This window comes from Panulirus ornatus, chromosome 16 (assembly GCF_036320965.1).
Source record: "Panulirus ornatus isolate Po-2019 chromosome 16, ASM3632096v1, whole genome shotgun sequence".
In the NCBI taxonomy this organism is placed as follows: domain Eukaryota; kingdom Metazoa; phylum Arthropoda; class Malacostraca; order Decapoda; family Palinuridae; genus Panulirus; species Panulirus ornatus.
In genome coordinates this window covers 7,942,546-7,957,545 of record NC_092239.1, presented here as the reverse complement: position 1 = coordinate 7,957,545, position 15,000 = coordinate 7,942,546, and the positions used below count along the sequence as shown (strand labels likewise).

General features: G+C 41.6%; 1 protein-coding gene across 1 annotated transcript in view; it reads left to right on the top strand.

Annotated features, from left to right (window-relative positions):
- The first annotated feature begins 1,511 nt into the window (after positions 1–1,511).
- Positions 1,512–15,000, top strand: part of LOC139754115 (uncharacterized) — a 57,408-nt gene continuing 43,919 nt past the window's right edge. The window contains 6 exon segments of the mRNA XM_071671204.1: positions 1,512–1,871; positions 6,677–6,807; positions 12,158–12,324; positions 13,153–13,323; positions 13,633–13,770; positions 14,618–14,819. Coding sequence (XP_071527305.1) covers positions 6,714–6,807; positions 12,158–12,324; positions 13,153–13,323; positions 13,633–13,770; positions 14,618–14,819 — 772 coding nt within the window. The 5' untranslated portion in view covers positions 1,512–1,871; positions 6,677–6,713.

Here is a 15,000-nt window from a genome sequence, read left to right as displayed (position 1 = left end):
TTATGATGCTGACACCATTCTTTCTCAAAGCAACACAACATTCAAGAGTTCTCATCTACTTTTTAAGCTGATGCTGTAAGAGGCAGGAGGCGTGTGTGGAGCAGGAAGAGTGTGAGGAGCGTGATGCAAGCGGGTAAGGGAGTAGCGGCATGCGCACCCCGGCCGCTGGCAACGCACACTCCTTGGATCTAGCGCACACTGATACCTTAGGTACCTGATAACCGGGTGTGCCTAGGCCTCATAAATATGTACTCTCTCTCTCTCTCTCTCTCTCTCTCTCTCTCTCTCTCTCTCTCTCTCTCTCTCTCTCTCTCATGCGATTCATGAGGCTAAGATTCATGGAGAAGTAAAGGAGGGTATGGTGATTCAGAACCATGAAAACATCAATAAGCAGAAAACAAGATTCCAACGAAAAATGGACGCCATGAAAGTAACGCCGGGAACACAGACGACGAAAAGTAGAGCCACCAGCTACGTGGGCGTGTGGTGCCTGGATGCACTAAGTTCACCAGCTGCTGGGTACGGTGAGAGCCTGCCCACCATCCCTGGTTGGTGCCACCATATTCCTCACCGCAACCCTGCCCTTCACCAGGAGTTAGGTATGGCGACAGCCTATCCACCATCTCTGGTGGGTTGCCGCCGTGATCCTCATACCCACCATATCCTAATTTCACAAGCTGAGGCAGCCAGAAGGTTCCTGAAATTAATCCAGACATTACCTTAACCTCAGAGCAAACCCTGTACCAGGCACATATTTCTGCCTCTAGAACATTGGGGGGGGGGGGGGGGGGGACAATCTTCAAGAAATTCCTCTGTGAATTTTCTTCCAGTGTGGATAAAAAAAGAATGTCTCCTCAAATTATTTGCTGAAAGCTGCATGTACATATGCGATACGTTCGTAACGTAACATACAGTTGATTACTTGTGAATCGCACAGGAAGCAGTCATCTGGCTTCACACAGTGCAGTTAGCCAAGAAATAGTAGGAATGGGGAAATTTAGTTCGTATTTTCGAAAAATGACCTTTGGCGCGGCTGTATCACTCGGGGTACAATCTCGTCAAAGAACTTTTCACTCCAAAGGAATCTACGTTTCCCTGTTTCTGCTAGTAGTGTAGCCTTAGGCTGCTGAAGCGACTGGAAAGGTTTTGGGTGAACACCAGGATCCTCTCCTAGAAAGTGGTCTTGGGGCAGTTGTAATAAAATTACTAAGCCTAATAACGGATTTCTCGATTAGCCCCAAGAAGGCCCGGGGTGGACTGCGGACAGACTGCCGCGACCAAGATTCGAACCCATACGGCTGGTGGTGGGATGCCCAAAGCTAATGCCCAGGGAACTGTAGAAGTGGGGATGCTCAGGACTGGCCCTAAGAGGAGTACGGGAGTGTCCAGGGCCAGCCCTCAGGGTAGTGGGGTGGTGGGGCTACCCACTGTGGGGTCTGGCTGGCGCCGCCCACGGTGCCCCACTTGACCACCATATCTCCACTATCTGTTCCGTCCCCGCTGGACAACCTCACTGATCAGTCTCTCTCGCGACGATCGCGCACTGGACGTCTCCATACCCTGTCCCGGTGCATTCGAGAGTGAAAATAAAGCTTGTAAGCCATGTAGCCCGAGCAACTGCCTCCTCCCTAAGTAAAATTTCAACTAGAGTCAATCGTGATCGATAGTATTCATAAATTTCAGCAAGTGACGGTCGTGGCTGATAATACTTATAAATACAAGTGATCAAACTTTGTGGGCAAGTACCGTCTAGCACCAAGTGAATGAATGGTGAGGAGTGAAGGATAACGTGCCAGGCCGAGTAAAAAAATATAAAAACTCTTGGATTCCACTGGGGTTTTCAAGCGGACAACAGTACTGCGTTTCAGCAGGTGAGTTTCTAAGGCAGTGGAGCCTCCTTATGAAACATCTGATACCGTCATGAAGTAGCATAACACGCATGCAGAGGTACACGTCTCTAAACTTCATGTACTAAGTCCATCAAGACGACTGGAGTCTTCTCCTTAGCAAGGTGGTGTCCTGTTGGTACTTTATGCTGACAGCAAATGCTAATTGTGGGTTGAGAGTTGGTCAAAACTAGGGCGATATTGTCAGTGATCACTGTGGGAGATAAATGATTTCCGACAGTTGAATTCAGCTTCATATTCGTGTGGGCGATGGTACAGGAGACTGAGATACTTCTTAGTAAAACGTGACAAAATTGAAACTTACTTGCTTTCAATACATAGACTGAAGTTTGAGATGTGTCTATATAAGAGAATTCGACATTCGCAAGCAACAAGCCACACACATTATTTGTTAGGGGGAATATATAAAAGGTAAACGTGGGGGACAATTTACCTCACAATACACCACAGACAGCTCTTGGAACAAATCGCCCTCCGGCAGTGTGCATCAACGACCAGTCTTCAACTTGTCACAATTAGGCCGAGAACACAGCTCCTGTGGCTGCACTTCGCCGACACTGATTACAAATCGATGATAAATGTTTCACATTTATCATCGATTCAGCGTGTAAACACACCGATCCGACTGCTCCGTGATTTACGATGAGGTTCTTCGAAGTCACTCACAGAGCATTAAAATCTGTAAACGTCCACCAGCGTCCCAGACCGACTTATAAGACCTATGTAATAAACATCTTAATACGAACACCCATGTACGAATCAGATCTGAAAAACTCTTATACTAGTCTGTGAGGCCTAGTTCCAACTTATCATTTCCACAAAGAATGACGTAAACCAACACTTTCCCAGTCTGACCTCAAGGCCTAACCCGTTTTCTACGCATACAACTTCAATTCATGCTTCCTAAAGCTCCATGCTTGCGTGCCCCTACTATTACCTACTCCTTTGTAATCCAAGCAGTACATCCATCTGCTTCCTCCACGTCTACAATCAGACAATCCTTCAGCTATTTCATATTCGGCAAAGCCGTCGTAAACATACAGACGATGTTTACATATACCGAAGACTAGCACATACTCATCTTCCATATCTTTTTTGGCCTCACAGCACATGGCATAAAAACGTAGTGGATAAAAACAGAATGACTAATGGAGAGGAGGGAAGGGGACCCGAGAGAAACTTTGTACCCTCTGATAAAATTCCTCTAAGAGGCCCTGCTTCCTTCATCTCGTCACAGGATTGTATTCCACCTATTCATTCAGTACATTTCATCCCACTACATCTGATTAAAATTTACTTGTAATCTTCCTTCCCGTAATATATATATATATATATATATATATATATATATATATATATATATATATATATATATTTTTTTTTTTTTTTTTCAAACTATTCGCCATTTCCCGCATTAGCAAGGTAGCGTTAAGAACAGAGGACTGGGCCTCTGAGGGAATATCCTCACCTAGCCCCCTTCTCTGTTCCTTCTTTTGGAAAATTAAAAAAAAAAAAAAAAAAAAGAGGAAGGGATTTCCAGCCCCCCGCTCCCTCCCCTTTTAGTCGCCTTCTACGACACGCATGGAATACGTTGGAAATATTCTTTCTCCCCTATCCCCAGGGATATATATATATATATATATATATATATATATATATATATATATATATATATATATATACATAATTTCCCCTGAGGAGGGGAGGAAATTTCAGAACTCACAAGCATGTTTCCTCGTTTAAGGTATGACGCTTCGTGGCAAAACGTTTATTTACTTCTCTGCACACATACAATCAAGACACTCAGAGGCAAGTGGAGTTTTATCTACCTCAAGAGCGCCAAGTTCCTATCAAGGACCGAGGTACTGTTTACTCTGGCGACGAATTTCTTCGCAGTTATATCGATTTTTTTTTTCTCCCCCCGTGACAGCAGGAGATACAGTACACACTAGGGTATCAGTAACGATCGGTGACGAAACAGGTGGGGCGAACGATGACAAAATGTTCTTTGGAGTACGTCAGTTGCCGACGAGTTGGAGTTTAATAAAGGCCGTCAGAAAAAGAAAGAAAAAAAAAACAGTAAAAGGAAATATAAGCGAGTGATACAACATGTGATTTCCGTTTATGGCTTTCCTGCAGTGACAGTTATCTCTGACAGTGGTTTCGAAATGGTATGTCTGACTGTGGTAATGTGGCTTCCGAGTGAGAGGACTGAAAACTGTGGAGAAAGAGGAAGAAGAAGAAGAAAAGGTGAATGAAAAAAAAAATCTTAAATGATGCATTGTTAGCCGGGTATGATGGTGGCAAGGGAAGGGGAGATTGGATCATACCGGGTGTAGAGAAGGGATGATCATTTCACTTAAAGAAGTGGCCTGTTTACACGGGGAAATTAGAATAAAAAACGAGATGAATCATGGAAAGCATTTTTTTTCTCGCTTTAAACTAGGAATGGTGTCAACGTCATGAGATCTTATTCATACGCAGTTTATATTTTTGCCACGTCGATAATGGTATATGACAAGGTTATCTGAGTTGGAGGACAGCAACAGTCCACTACATTCCTAGTCTATATAGATATGGAAAGAGTAAAACAGAAGGTCCGAAATAGTAAAACTGGAGGAAAATCGCTATGAAAGAGCACCAATTAAAACACATAAAGTATGCAGCCTAGGATATTCTACAGGAAAGGATGAATGGTAAACGCATTCTGATGCATACTCTGTGGAGGAAGTATTTTTCAGTTGCTACTTTGTAAACAAAAAACAAAGATGAATCACGTGTAAATCACGTTGTCATTCGTGAATATGATTATTTGCCGATAAATGAATATGATAAGATTATTCATCTAGCCGAGGTTTTGAATGTATTCAAAGTATTGGTACTTGTCACAACGCCTCACACCTCCTCTGGCGGTACTGCTAACCCCTGGATGTGGTGAACAGTCACTCAGAGGGTCTATATTGAGGCTTACCACCCTGTAACGTCCTCACAGATATGGATAATGACGGCTTATCAGCCAGTGTTTATCATCTATGGTCTGCAGGTGGTGCGTTCTTGTGTGTATGGGTTTCGATTTGATTCACAATGAATTTCGTTCATCGGCAGAGCATTGTTCGCATTACATAGCCACAGAACCGTGTTACATTGTCACTCTAAGTGCACTCGTCATCATGAGACAATAATCAAGCATAACCTTTGTTTTCCTGTGACTGACGTGAGCTGTCATCACCTGGGGTCCGTCTTCCGTCATGTGTTCCCAAACTGTTCACATTAAGATCTCTGACACCAAGGAGCCAATTTCAACCCAACTCCTCAGGTATTTCTGGGATGGTCCCTTTTTAAAACTTTATCTGGTAATCCCAACCACCAACCAAGATGGCCGCTGTTACTGAAAACAGAAGTTTCTTCAAACAGCCAAAACTCCTTTGATTTGAGGGCAGCTGTTTAACTTCAAAACTTCACATAGAGGCAGGTGATCGATACAGGGCTGATCTGAGCTGGTTTTCTTCACATACCAATGCTCACAAGACATAGTGATACGTATCACTGGTAGTTCTCGATGTGTGGCAGCCTAGAAAACATTTCCTCTTAATTCTGTTAGTTTAGCCGTACAGCTAAGGACTATTTACCGGCGAGTTTCACAGTGCCCAAATGATCGCTGTTTATTTAACCATTCTTTCTGTAATTCCCTGGTGTACATAAACATCTCGTGTTATACGTCCACCATAATTACTTAGATATAATTACACTTAAGTCATACACAAACGTCTACATTATAGTTTGTTTTTCATTTTCCTTAACCTTCACTTCTTTTTGCTTCTAATTTATTACAAGCTGGTTATCTAAATTTTGAGCCTATAGGCTGCCAGGGTCAAATCGGCCGTCAACATCAAGTTATATCCGCCAGTCGAATAATCCTGAACACCTTAAGGAATTCAAGATAGTTCTAAGACAATACACACACTTTCTCACACCATATGATTAGGCCTTAAGGCCTACAGATGTAACTAATTGTATATGACAAGCTGTACTACCAAGTTGCTAATATCTCAATTAAAAGAACTCCATACCAAGCAACTGGAGCATCATTCTTTATATCCACATCTCCCTTGAGACCAAGAAATGTATTTATCATTATTATCATTATCATTATTATTATCATTATCATTATTATTATTATCATTATTATTATCATTATTATTTTCATTAATGGGGGGTAGTGTGGGGGTTGGGAAAAAAATTACTATCAGTAAACTATTTGAATATTTTATCAACCCAAAAGTCTCCTCAGTTTTTTTTCCGTACTTAATCTCTGACGCCAGCGCTATCATTATCACCCGTTCCATCTGGGTTAGACAAAGCCCCTAACCGAAAAGCGCTCCTCTTAACTGCTCTCCCATTTCAATCATTGATAACTTTCAGGTGGGCTAGGCTGCTTGAAATGAATATCTATTCTCTGGTGCTCAGGCTGCTTGTCATGGTTATATATATATATATATATATATATATATATATATATATATATATATATATATATATATATATATATATATATATCGTATTAATTACAAAAGTCAGACAGACAGACAGGCCTGGCTTAGCCTAGTATGGTGAATATACAAGCTTTGTGACACGGTGCTACACAAGTGTTAGGCTCTCTCCCCAAAATAATTACCACAAATATTAATGACTACGGCACAAATATTTAATTATGAGTAACATACGTACAGTCGATATTCTCGGATGCTTACCAATCTGTTGTCTTCCAGGGAAGTTCACGTGGTGTCAGGGGGTGAGGGTGGAGCCATGTGTCTATGGTGGTGCTCCGCCCTGCTCGCCCGTACCCTCTTGCTGCTGTTCCTTCTGCCACATGCCCTCCTCGCCACCACCACTACTGCGGGTGAGTCCTCATCCTGTCCACCGCCCCCTACCATGCTGGAGGCAGGATATCAATTATTAGATGAAAATTACAGGATTACCCTTATTAATATAACCTTAAAAGTACTGAACTCCAACATGATGTACAGAAATCTGCCATATCGCTTTTGATGGCCAGGCCACCAAGCAACAACACTACATTCAAGCACTACCAGATTCGGACCCTCGTCTGGTCGTTCTTGCGGTGTATCACACCCTCCGTCGCCGCTACCACGCCCTCCCTACCTAACCACTACATTCTCCCTCAGCCTCAACGTACCTACCTCCCTGTCTACCACACCCTCTTTCATCATTACCCTCTATCCCCGGTCACCACACCTTCTCTCTGCCACCAGTCCCTCCTTTCCTGGTTTGTTCACCCTTCACGGCTCCCACGTCATCACACCTTTCCTCAACTCCCTCCCTCCCTAACCACCACTCCCTAACGGCAAAATTACACTTCATTTGTTCCATCTACTTACCTTGCAATTTCCCTTTCCCCTCTTCATACCTCTCATACTGCTGGTACAGCCTTCCCACTCAAGACAATAATATTTTCCCGGAAAGGTATCACCCTAGCTGGCAGCAATTCTTTCCTGCCAAGGAGGCGGATGAATAACTGGTACCTTTGTAAAATGGTTGGCTATCGTGCTTTGGCAAATTCCACTGCGTCTACAAATGAGTATGGGAGTTAGTTATCGTGTGTCTGACAACTTCCTTGGTGCGTCTGCAGACATATACAGGCATGACCGCCTTTTATACCATGGATTCCTTGTTGTAACTGTTTTACTACAGAAAATAATTACACAACCCCAACATATTTTTTCTTACGTTACCATATTCAAGATGAGCAAGTATAAGAATTCGCACACAGTAGGAAAATGACAATTGGTACAAGTACACATGAAAATGCCATCTGATTCACTAAGTAGTGTTAGGTTATTTGCATGCGTCTGGAATGATCAAACTAATCGAAAAATTCTTTAGATACTTATTTTTGAACATGTCTGAACCTATTAGTCATCCATTTTTATATCGTTATCCTGCTGGATTTGGTAAGGAAAATTTTGGGTGAAAATAAAAGTATAAAACTGCTAAAAAAGAATTTAGCTTACATGTTTAATGCTGTAGACTGAGCACCAACTACATGACTGTCAGCAAGTACACATATAGCGAGCGGCTGTGGTTTTAAAATGGGTTTCGCTGATATTCGACATTCGTATATCCTACTTCTACACTGGTCAACCCTACAATTTCCATGACCCTCATAATCCTCACTCACTTATTCAATGTTATTCAGTAGAAATGTAAGTTCCAAGTAATGCTACGCAACTGTAATTGTATTCTCTATACACTTAACACACCGTCATTGCAGAACTATATCACTCAGTACCCAGAATTATTGGCGATGCAGAATTTATCTGAAAAAATGTCTTTCCTGCCAGCAACAGAACAAAACATGATTTACAAAGAAATATGCGATGGAGAAAGCTAACATATGAGTAAAAGTCATCATTAAAGTTTTCAAGAGTTTACGCTTACAACCCAAAGAAAACGTACTTTAACAAAGAAAATACAGTATTTCTAGGGACACGAAAGTTTTATACGTTATGCAGATGTGTGCGAATGTGAAGAGGGAGGGAAGTGGGGGGGGGGGGGGGAATTCTTCAAGTACCGTTATGAATATTTGTCTTTCAATACAAGAATTTAAATTAAGCAATAACATAAAAACATCCAGCCTTGACTTTCATACAGAAATCTCCATGCCATGTCCTCTACAAACCAAATAAAAAACTGAAATAGTAAGGTAATTATAACTGCCTCCCGGTGTAGGACGTTAATTGATAAGGGTAAGATATGTTACCTTGGTCTGAGGTGCCATGTATGGTTGATAAGCAACACTATTGTTTCCCGGACGACCTAAAGGCCTTTAAATGAACACGACGAAGCGTAAAATAACTATTACGAGCCTAGCCAAGCCCATGGCTTACAAGAAGGGTAAACCTTTGAGGATGAAGGAAAATCATGTAAACAAACCAAACAAAATTAGAATATTTCATTTCTGAGGATGAAAGAAAATGTGTGATTAAAGAAACCAGAGACAAACACATTATCCTACCCTAGGTGAATATCAAATTTCCTTGCGCCGATTTATTGCTGGATCTACTGACTCGTCCGTTAAGAAATGATGCAAATGACAACTCTGCTTAAGGTTAAGACGAAAATAGATTTTCACTTGAAAAAAATTGACTATTCAGCGGGAGCTGGTATGATTAAACTGATATTTTTCCCTAACTTCCAACTAAAGAAATTCAAGAATCTCGATGATTACTAAGGTTTCCTTTCACAACTTAGGTCGATTAATCCGCAAAGGGAAAAAAAAAAAAAAAAAAAAAAAATTGGAAATACAAGGGAAATCGTCAAATCCAGTACGAAAGCGACGCACAACTGAAACTACAGCTGAGCTAATCATGTCGTTCGCCACTGAATTTTAGATTCTTATTATTCTCACTTCAAACCGGACTAACCGAAGAGGCAAAGTTACGATACCGCTTATTTTACCACTTCACACAATAAAGACTTACCTTTAACGTCGCTATTCACCAAATGTTCTTCCTATGGTAGAAAGGTAACACGAAATCATGTACTATGCACCGATTTGATATCAGACTTACCGAATTCTTAAAAGGATGACGTTTTTCTGTTATCGAGAACTGGAAGAAAATATGAAAGGAAAAAATAATCACTGAAACCAAGAAAACATCGAGTTAGCGGACAAAACTGCCTCGACTCTTGATGTGCTCCAGTAATGTTCCTATCTAGTAATCAAGTCCGACAAAGATACTCTTTTAAAACTATCTTTTTCATACATGTGGTTCCCTTACTATAATGAACCTTTAATTACTTCATATCTTGCATATTTACTCCCTATCAGCTCAAAATGAATTTCAGATTAAATTCCCAGTATTTTGTTTATGCAGTCACGATCGTTGCGTTTCGCCTCCCGCTTATTTAAGAAACAAATATGGGCCTCTGCTTTTGGTAAAGGTCTGAAATATTTTGATAAAGGAGAGGGGAGTTTGAAGCCCCTAACTGCACTGCCTCGTAACCAATGATACAAATCTATTTAAAGTGTTCTAGTCGAAGGTAGAATATCAATAAAGATAAACAAAACAGCCAATATTTACCTGCGTAATAAAGTTATCAAAAAATACATGACTTCAGCGGCCTAATAGGCACAGATGGAGTCGTTTGATGATGGAAATGAATCCTATCGTAGGGACGTGTTAATAAAGTTATTAGTACCTGTACAGGATAATACAATTTCATACTTACAGGTACGAGTTGATATAGTGAATAAATTCTAAAGTGTGACAAAGTGCAAAATAATTCTATAAATAATGGACGAACAACACTGGGATTTTTCTTCCATAAATAAAAGCGAGAAAAAATATGACGTACTTTCTAGCAAAACCAAATAAGATTAGGTTAGGAAGTACATATGAATTATGCTATTCCCGCCTTTTATGGAACAATACTTACTGTGTTATTTAGGGGGTTATTTCATTCGCTAAAATGGATGGAACCACATCCATTGCCAAATTATCATGCATTAGTTATTTTCTTGTATGTCTCCGATACAGGTGGTTCAAATAATGTTTATGCTGATTAGCTGATGTATCTTGTTCCTTTCCTGTTAAACTATTGGATCCTCTCTCTAAGCCTGAATTTATATATTAGCATACTATACACTTGTACAAAAGTTATGTGGGTTTATATAATTAACATGTCAGAAGTTCCCTCGTTTTCTTTAAGAGTTTAAACAAAAGCTACCACGTCTCTCGTTTTTCCAAATCATTTTGCTCGTCAGGTGGTATTTATCAAGTACATAACCAATTACGAGTCAGTCAATGAGTTGAGTAGAGATATCTGGGAACATATGTGGAGCCACTTATGAGGTCACTGACCCCAACGCTATCACATGGTTCTTGTTGACACAGTTATTCCACATCCTCACCCAGGAGCCGCCTCTTCTCATAATCACTCCTGGACTCAGGTTTAACATAGTTAATTTTCCAGCGGTAATTGACACACAATCTCCTGACAGATATTGTTATTTTGACTTGCCAGATATTTAAGGATTCATGTGTATAACGTAAGAACGTTTTCATTTTTTTCCCTACAGACGGTAGCATTGATTAGGTTACTATTCAACATCAAAATACGTGAAAGAAACATGCGATCCGAATGTATATCAAGAACCTATATATATTCAAGCGTTTATTGACATTAAATGATTAAATTCTCTATGGCATCCGAAAATCGTAAGACTGGTACGTGGTAAAGGGTGAACCTTAGGCCTATCAAACGGCGATCGCTTACCTAACCGCTCCAAATACGGCGCGAACTTTGGCCAGGCCTGAGCCTAAAGAACCGACCTGAATGAGATGACTCAAGAACCTTAGTCACGCCTGGGCATTCCACTCAGGGTAGAATCACCTGCTCCATGTAATATGTTATGACAGCAAAAAAAATATGGGTACATGTTCGTCAAAAAATATTCTCGGCGTGTCACTGCGTCAAACAGCTTATATATATATATATATATATATATATATATATATATATATATATATATATATATATATATATATATATATATATATATTGCGCACTTATTCCCTACGTGTCATAGGAGGCGATTAAGAAGGGTGGGGGAGAGTGTCTGGAAATCCTCCCTTTCAGTATTACTCTTCAAAAGGAACAGAGCAAGGAACCAAATGAGGAATTTCCCCTTTAAGGCTGTCATCTGTTGTTAACGCTTCCTCGCTCACGCGGGAAATGGCAAGGATGTATGATTTTTTTTTTTTTTTTTTTTTGTATATGCTGCTGGAGGATGGATCTGATTCTCTCGACTTCATCTTCAGTCTAAATGATTTTGTTTATTATTTCTAAAATCATGGCTATATGGCTGCTCGCGGGTAGACCCAGGGGAGAGAGTTAACGCCATCCTTTAAGCCATAACTTGTCCTGATTCATTAGCCTTATGATGTGTACTGAGCCCAATATATGGAGGAATCCTGAGACACGGGACTCTGTCAAGGACAATGTGGTTATGCCTATTGCGTCGTGCTCAACACACAAGCATGTTGCAGTCAAACTGAAGGGAGCTCAGTGATGTTGAGAAAATGGAATCACGTAGAAATAAAAGTACTCATATATCCCTTAGTGTTTCACAAATTTAAGGGCCATAAGGACAGGAAACAGCCAGCTCTCTTTGGAGTGGAGATAACCAAACAGGAGGAGAGGGTCAATGTACGTTGTGTTGGCAGGCGTGGTGGAGCAGGGACGATCGGCGGTGTTCAAGCAGCTGGTGGAGGTGCTGGTGGATGGGGCGGTAACCTTCACAGGCACGGCGGTCGTGGAGGCCTCCAGGTACAACACCGACACCCTCATCATCCTCGCCACTAGGGACCCAGACCACGTCGCGGCCTCACTCGTAAGTGTCTTGTCATGTTTTGCCAGTGCTATAATACGTGTAAGCTTGTAAAAAAAGTAGTAGTTCACACACACCATTGCCCACAAGCATGGAAGGGTAGGCTAGTGTGTAATACAAGGTAGTGAACCTTACATGATCGTGGTGAGGTACACAAATATTACATTCGAATCTACCTGGATAGGTTTATGATCTTTCGTTGTTATAGGAAGTGATTGTCAACTTTCTCGCGTCATCTATGAATGTACGAATTCTCTCTATCAGACATCAATCACTTCCTTCTTAGAGATAAAAGTATGACAAAAAAATCTTTCCATGATACTTCTTAGGTTGATATTTCTTCCAGAGCATCGTCATCAAAGTAATGATTTTTGATACATAGTACGACTTACCAGCCAGTTAGGGAAAGAAATACCAACAGTCTCTGACCTTGAACGACTAATAAGTTCATTGGTTAACAAGGCAGAAGGTTACGTAGCTTCGACAGGTTAGGTGCAGGTGCTGCCTTGAGATCTGTGACACAACTTAAAGTTATCTTTTTTTCTACCATTATCGCGGACATAATTACGGAAAGGTAAGCGGGTATATGGCTTAGAAATCACCATGGTGATGGTAACGGATAGAAGTGACACTTCCAAGTTTAGACAACCTAAATGTTTTGTCAATTTAAACATACTTTCTCATATAGGATCTGTTGTTTAATGATAATGATGAGAATATGTGAGTTTACGATTATAGCCAGTACAATGTGTTGTCTGGAGCAAGTGTGCGTGTGTATGTGTGTGAGCGTGTATGTGCGATAAGGCCGTCTCACAAGGTGTGTCGCCGCAGGTGAACGGGCATGTGCCTGGCCGAGCAGTGGTGGTGAAGAGCGTCGGTGGCCGAGTGACGTCCCTGTTGCACCACATTGACGAGAGCGCCGCTTCACTCAACTACAAGAGGGCTCTGGCCTCGCTCCTCACGCCCGCTCAGCACAGCCACGACTTCGCCTACCACACCCAGGTCCTCCTCCACCACTCTGCCTCTACTATATGTTCAAATCACTTTCTTGTTGCCCTCTGCTAGACTTGCGAAAGAATAAGAATGATTAAACTGGCTTTCTATTATACTCTCGTCTACGTCACGTATGATAAGAGATCATGGCAATCATACATTTGAATTATTCCTCATAATGAGTAATTATAATCCCTTTAGTATGACCACAGATGAATTAATGCATATTCCCAAGCGCCACTGTCCGATGAAAGTGATCCTTGACTAGGGTACAATTTAGCACGATTTCGTGCAAGATCATATGTCACGACCTTGCAGGCAGACGTGCTGGGGACGTGTGAAGTGCACTACGAGCATGACGGGTCAAGGACGCGGACCTGGCGTGACCTGACCCAGTGCTCACACTTCAGCTGGGAGCAGGTTCTCGGGGGTCACCACCTGCCGCTCCTCCACCTGGTATGTACTGACGTGCAAGTGTGAACGCAGCTCACACTTGGCCCTACCCTGGACCATACCCTAGATCACACCAATACCTACCCTGAGCCATACCTGGCTCTGGGCTGACCCTGGACCATACTGACCTTACCCTGAACCGTTGAAGTACACTTGTGAGACAAACACACAGGACAAATTCATAATTGTTAGATCCACACAAAACATCAGTCAACCTCATTTTGTTCATCAGTGTATGACAACTTTACTCCAATGTTCCATCCTTATATTACATGTATATATTGTGGGTTTCTTTACTTGCTCTTTAATCTCTAATCATCAGAACACTTCTTCGTTTGTAAACCCATATTCCTAGTGCATTTTCATATACGTATAGTTCCAGTATATATCATATGCACTTTAACTAACCACATAATTTCTCAGCTCACGATTCATTTCTTGTGGGTTTGATATAAAAAAATCTGATATATTTAAAGAAATTAACATCTGAGATTGTGTAGGACCCCATTATACGGTGACAACAAGTCCTTTGAGCCAACGCAGCCTTGAAAAGACTCACTGTCAGCTGTGACAGACAAGAAAGAGGCAATGGGTAAAATCGGAAGGGAACTTATGACAACTGTTAAGTTCCATGACACGAGTGAGATTCCTGAAGACACTTCTGTTGTTTTCAGATACTTCCTTAACTGCTCTTCTTCAGGTTGCCTAGATTTGGAATCAGTGAAAATGTTATCGATGTTCCTTATAATCACTTCCAGAGTTTCCCGCACTTACTGATGCCATCGGCAATCGGTTTGAGTCTTCCCTCAATTCAGAAAACGTTACTATAACATGTTGATGCATCCTGCAGGCCCTTGACCTGTTGGACAGCAGCTCCCGCTGTGAGTACAGGTGGCGGGGCGAGACAGGACGGACGCTGGAGGGTGTCCAGTGCACCGAGACCCTGATGGTGGCTCCGCGCTACACCAGCGCCTCCCAGGTCCTTAACATCAGCATCAACACGTCCCTCTTACGCAAAGACACCACTGTCTTCAACCCCGCAGCACTCGACTGTAAGTGACAGTAAGAATAGGTCTTTCCGCCTGGTGTCGTTCATCAGTTCACAATCATTTCTTACCGTAACAGTGACACGAAGACCCTTTACACGTAAACAAAGCTTGTCTATTACACAGTCCGTGTTGAATGTTAAGTAAAGACCTTCTAATTCCACGAAAAGCCTCCAGAGACCTTATA